Genomic DNA, 6,000 nt, shown 5'->3' with positions numbered 1-6,000 from the left:
TTCTTAATTAAAAGATCAACCATTTGGTTGTAAATATAATTCTTTACTTGAAAATTAATTGTTTTGATTGCAAATTCAACTATTTTGTTAAAAATTAATTTTTTTGTCGAAAATTCAGCTATTTTAAAAAGAAAATATAGTCTCTTGGACTTCAATCTTTTTTTATAGAAAATTAATTTTTCTTGGTTTAAAATAATCTTTATTTGTGGAAAATTAAATCATCCATCAAAGTTTTCGCCTTTTTGGTTTGAAAATTAAACTATTTGGTTAAAAAGTGTGACTTGGTTGTTTAAAAATGGCCTCTTTTGCTTTAAAATTCAACTAATTGGTTGAAAATTCATCTTTCTTGATTTAAAATTAACTTTTTTGTTGAGAATGAATTTTTTTAGGTATAAAAGTAAAATATTTTCTAAAAAATTCGACTTTTTAGCTAAAAAACACAAGAACTTTGTTGAAAGTTTATCTTCTTTGGACGAAAATTACACCGTTTCATTAAAAATATATTCCCCTATTAATCCCTTTTTTAATCGCCCCATTTTCCCTGTTTTAAGAGCATTTTGGGCTGCGAAGTTAATCACTTTTACAATCATTTACATTACAATTTAACCTTTTAGTTTCAAAATGTTTTATTATTTTCAAAATTTGTATAAGAGAAAAATTAAGATTAAATCATTATAAACGCTGTAAATTCAGCCGGGAAATCCAGGAAAAAGCCTGGATTTTTTTTCATTGAAATAATTGAAAACAGAGATTTTAGATCGTTGCTTTATTTTTATTCGTATGGCACGAAAGCAACAAGTAAAAATATTCTGCACATTAATTCGCGAGATATGGCAAGGTAAGGTAAGAGACATGGCAAATCAGAAACAATTTTTACCACTGACAAAAAAGAACACGATGGCAGGAGATTATTCACAATTAATTTTTTTCGGCGATACTCTCAAAATGTGTGTCCTTATGTGCATTATTTACAGTAAAGTTTGCAAAACTGCGAAGCAGGCAGCTTTTACGTAGAAAATATCTTACTCAAAATACTGAATTTTTCATGATCGATATAATGAATAATATGAAATTAAGACTAATTCGAAAATGAAATTACGGAATGCGGATGGTACTACCGGCGGTTTATGCACTTTAAATTTAACTAAAACTGTAATACGTAAATTGTAAATAACTAGGAAACTTAGAATTAAATTTTATAGTGAAAATTGTGCTTGTGAACAGGTCGAAAGAGAGATTTCGATAAAATAATTTCAAGAATCATCCCACACAACAAAAAACAATTCTGCGCTTTTTTCTCTCTTTCTGATTATTTATCATACTTTGTGCGTCCTCGCACAAATATTTTTCTGAATTATCGCTCGTAAACGACGAGCGAGACAACAATTTCTTCCCTTCAAAAACTGGGAAATTTGAATCGAGAACTTCCTTCTGATTGTTTTTACCTAATTCATTCGACAAATTTCCCGTTTCATTTTCCCCGCAATCACTGGACAAGTTTTTTGATACCTTAATTTCACTCAAAGGTAAAAAATGCAATCGGGAAATTTCAAGCCAGGAACTATCGTTTTCAACAACTGGAGGTTCCTTTGGAAAACCGGGAAATTTCTTCTCAAAAACGGGAAAATCCTTTTTAAAAAGGGAAAATAAATTGTCAACATTTTGCGAATTTTTAGAATTGAGATCATCATCGGTCTGCAGTTTCTGTCTCGAGAGAATGGAAGACAAACTTTCCATAAAAAAATTTAAACTCTCTTCTCGAGTGCGCGAAAGAAAATTTTCCTTATAGAGATAGGTTACGAAAGTTTTTCCGATTTCGGGCGACGACTGTCACTTGCAGGAGAGGAAGGATTGATCGCTCTGTCTTCGATGCTGATACGTGAGAGGAGCGACTAAACGACTGTCCTTGCTTTTGTAGTATTCGTTGAAATCCAATCGAACGCTGAGAAGTTGCAGAGAAACGTTTTCTGCCGATGCCAACATCAGAAGGAATTTTTTCACTCTATCCTAAAAGCAAATTGGACAAAATTGATACAGATTTTACGGCCCAGAATTATATTAAAACAGGGGAATTATGATGATTTTTCAGAAAAATAGAGGAATAAAGTGACTTAAATTAAATTAATGTAGGTAAAATATTGAATTCAATACGAAACGAAATATAATACATTTGCAACAAAATAGTTGAATTTTCAACCAGAAAAGATGAATTCTGAACGAAAAATATAGTTGATATTTCAGCCAAAAAATATTTTGATTTTTTTTTAAGTTGAAATTAACAAAAAATTCTAATTATTAAAAAAATATATCAACTTTCAACCAAGTAGTTGAAGTTTCAACTATAAAAGATGAATTCTCGACAAAAAATATAATAGTTAATATTTTAACAAAGAAAAGATTTTTATTTTACTTTTAAAAAAGTTACATTGAACATTAAAAGACGATTTTTCAACAAAATAGTTAAATCCTTAACTAAAACAGATTCATTTTCAATCAAGCCGTTGCATTTTAACCAGAAAAAATGACATTTCTACTAAAGCAGCGAAATTTAAAAAAAAATCCAACAATATGTGAGTTTTCAATTAAGAAAGATTTTTCAGTCAATAAAAAAAAAACAAATTCATCCAAAATGTTGAAGTTTTAATCTAAAAACTCGAGATTTATACAAAAAACTATTGGCCTTTAAACCGAACCGTAAAATATTAACGAAATATTTAATTTTTCAGTTAAAAATCTTGATTTTCAGTCAAAAATACGAATTTTTAACAAACCAATTCAATTTTCAATAAAGAAAACAAATGTGTCCAAAATGCTGAAGTTTAAATTCAAAAAGAATTTCTATACAAAACAGTTGAATTTTTAACTAGAACGTTGAATTTTCAATAAAATGTTAATTTTTCAGTTATACTATTTTTTCACAACAACAAAAAAAACGAATTTTCAATAAAGTAGTTAAATTTTTAATCCAAGGGAAGAATTTTCAAATAAAATGATTAATCTTGCACCAAAAAATAACATTTTAACAAAAAATCGTTCAAATTTTAACATTTGAATCCTCAGCTAAAATAGATTATTTATGAACAAAATATGTACTTACATTTTACCAAACTATATACCTATGTATTTTTTGCAAACAATTAGTTCAATTTTCAATGAATAGGAATAATTTTCTACGATGAAATATATATTTTTAACAAAACACATTAATTTTCAATAAAATTGCTTAATTTAAATTTTCAGTTCAAAAATAATTTCCTACCAAAAAAAAAAAGAAAATTTTAAACAAAACAGCTAAATTATATAAAACTTCAATTTTTAATTAAAAACAGTTGAATTTAACCAAAACAGGTTAATTTGCAACTAAAAAGTTGCAATTTTAACAACAACAAAAATATTAAAGTTCTACCAAAATAGCTGAAATTTACAATAAAAAAATTACAACAATAGTTAAATTTTCAATTATAAAGAAAAACAATTTCGTCCAAAATGTTGAAAGTTCAATCCAAAAAGACGAGATTTTTATACAAAATTGTTGAGTTTTTAACCGAAACATTCAATTTTCAACTAAATAGTTCATTTTTCAATTAATAATCTTCAGTTTTGACCATAACAAAGGAAGAATTTTGAACCAATGGGATTAGTTTTCTACAAAGAAATATGTATTTTTAACCAAATACATGAATTTCCAACCGCTTAATTTTCTTAATTTCCAGCTTAATTTTCAGGTAAAAAGATACATTTTAACCAAAATAGAATTACTAAATTTTCAGTTACAAAAATTAATTTTAAAAAAGAACAAATTTCGAATAAAATAGCTAAACGTAAAGATTTTAATTTTTAATTAACATTAAATGACAATTTTACAACAAAATAGTTAAATCCTTAAGCAAAACAGATTCCATTTCAATCAAGCCATTGCATTTTAACCAGAAAATATTAAATTTCTACTCAAATAACAAAATATTGAAGTTTCAATCCAAAAAGACGAGATTTCTATACAAAAATCTTAATTTTCGGCAAAAAAACTATTTTCTACAAAGCAGTTAAATTTTTAACCAATATTATTAATCTTAAAACAAAACAAAAAATAATTTTTAATAAACTCGTTCAAATTTAAACCAAGAAATTAAATTGTTAACCTAAATAGATAAATTTTCAACAAACCACTTTAATCCTCAGCTAAAACTCATTCATTTTGAACCAAATATGTAGTTAAATTCCAATAAAATATATACACATCTTTTTTTCAACTAAACAGTGCAATTTTTAACAAATAGGATTAGTTTTCGACGGAAAAATATGTATTTTTAACAACAAATTTTACCTAAAAAGAACGATTTTTGAACGAAATAGGCGAAATTTCTACCAAAATAGACGAATTAAAAAAAATTCCAACAAGAATTGAATTTTCAGCCGAAAAAATTTTTCAGTCAATAAAGAAAAATTTCGCCCAAAATGCTAAAGTTTCAGTCCAAAAAGACGAGATTTCTACACAAAACTGTTGAATGTTTAACCAGAACGTTAAATTTTCAACTAAATATTTAATTTTTAGTTAAAAAGATTAATTTTCGACAAACTAAAAAAAAAGTAATTTTCAACAAAACTTCTTAATCTTAAATCAAAAAAGCTAATTAAAAAAATAATCTTTCAACCAAGAAATTAAATTGTTAACCTAAAAAGATGAATTTTCAATCAATCATTTAAATCCTCAGCTAAAACAGATTAATTCTGAACCAAATATATAGTTTTCTACTATTAAATATGTATTTTTAACAAAATACATTAATTTCTAATCAAATAGCTTAATTTCAACTAAAAAAGATCAATTCTAAACGAAAAATATAGTTGATGTTTCAACCTAAAAAATATTTTTTCTTTTTAACAGTTTAATTTAACCAAAAAATTCAAATTATTAAAAAAACGTATCAACTTTTAACCAAGTAGTTGTAGTTTCAACTATAAAAGACGATTTCTCGACAAAAAATGTAATATTTTATATTTTAACAAAGAAAAAATTTTATTTCACATAAAATACAGTTGAATTGAACAAGAAAAGATGAAATTTCTACTAAAGTAGCTAAATTCAACAAAAAATCCAACAAAAAATCCAACAATATGTGAGTTTTCAATCAAGAACGATTTTTCAGTCAATAAAGAAAACAAATTCATCCAAAATGTTGAAGTTCAAATCCAGAAAGATGAGATTTTTATACAAAACTCTTGGCCTTTCAACTAAACCGTAAAATATTAACGAAATATTTAATTTTTCAGTTAAAAATCTTGATTTTCAGTCAAAAATACAAATTTTCAACAAAGTAATTCAATTTTCAACTAAACTTATTAATCTTGAAACTTGAATCCTCAGCTATAAATAATTAATTCTGAACCAAATATGTAGTTAAATTCCAACGAAATATATCAATATATTTTTTTCAACTAAATAATCCAATTTTCAACAAATAGGATTAGTTTTCTACGAAAATGTATGTATTTAAAAAATATATATTTTCACAAAAAAGACCGAGTTTTGAACCAAATAGATGAACTTTCTACCAAAATAGCCGAATTAAAAAAGTCTAACAATAAGTGAATTTTCAACTCAGAAAGATTTTTTAGTTAATACAGAAAAAAATATCCAAACTGCTGAAGTTTCAATCCAAAAAGACGAGATTTCTACACAAAACTATTGAATTTTTAACCAGTACTTTGAATTTTCAACTAAACAGTTAATTTTTCATGTAAAAATATTATTTTTTAACAAAAAAAGAACGAATTTTCAATAAAGTAATTTGATTTTTAATTCAAGGGAGGAATTTTCAACTAAAATGATTCATCTTGCACAAAAAAAGTTAACTTTAAAAAAAAATCGTTCAAATTTTAACCACGGAAATAAATTGTTAACCTAAAAAGATGAATATTCAACAAAACATCTACGATGAAATATGTATTTTTAACAAAATACATTAATTTTCAATAGCATAGCTTAATTTTTAACTAAAA

The 6,000-nt window shown here is 25.2% G+C and overlaps 1 protein-coding gene across 1 annotated transcript in view; it reads right to left on the bottom strand.

Annotated features, from left to right (window-relative positions):
• Positions 1 to 751: 751 nt before the first annotated feature.
• The window catches only part of LOC117167801 (gamma-tubulin complex component 3), a 41,488-nt gene continuing 36,239 nt past the window's right edge, over positions 752 to 6,000 (bottom strand). Inside the window, exon 10 of the mRNA XM_033352996.1 lies at positions 752 to 2,007. Within this exon, the coding sequence (XP_033208887.1) occupies positions 1,831 to 2,007 (177 nt within the window). The 3' untranslated portion in view covers positions 752 to 1,830. The remainder of the gene's footprint in view (positions 2,008 to 6,000) is intronic.

This window comes from Belonocnema kinseyi, chromosome 2 (assembly GCF_010883055.1).
Source record: "Belonocnema kinseyi isolate 2016_QV_RU_SX_M_011 chromosome 2, B_treatae_v1, whole genome shotgun sequence".
Lineage (NCBI taxonomy): Eukaryota > Metazoa > Arthropoda > Insecta > Hymenoptera > Cynipidae > Belonocnema > Belonocnema kinseyi.
The sequence above is the reverse complement of the archived record's forward strand: the minus strand, read 5'-3'. Positions and strand labels throughout refer to the sequence as shown.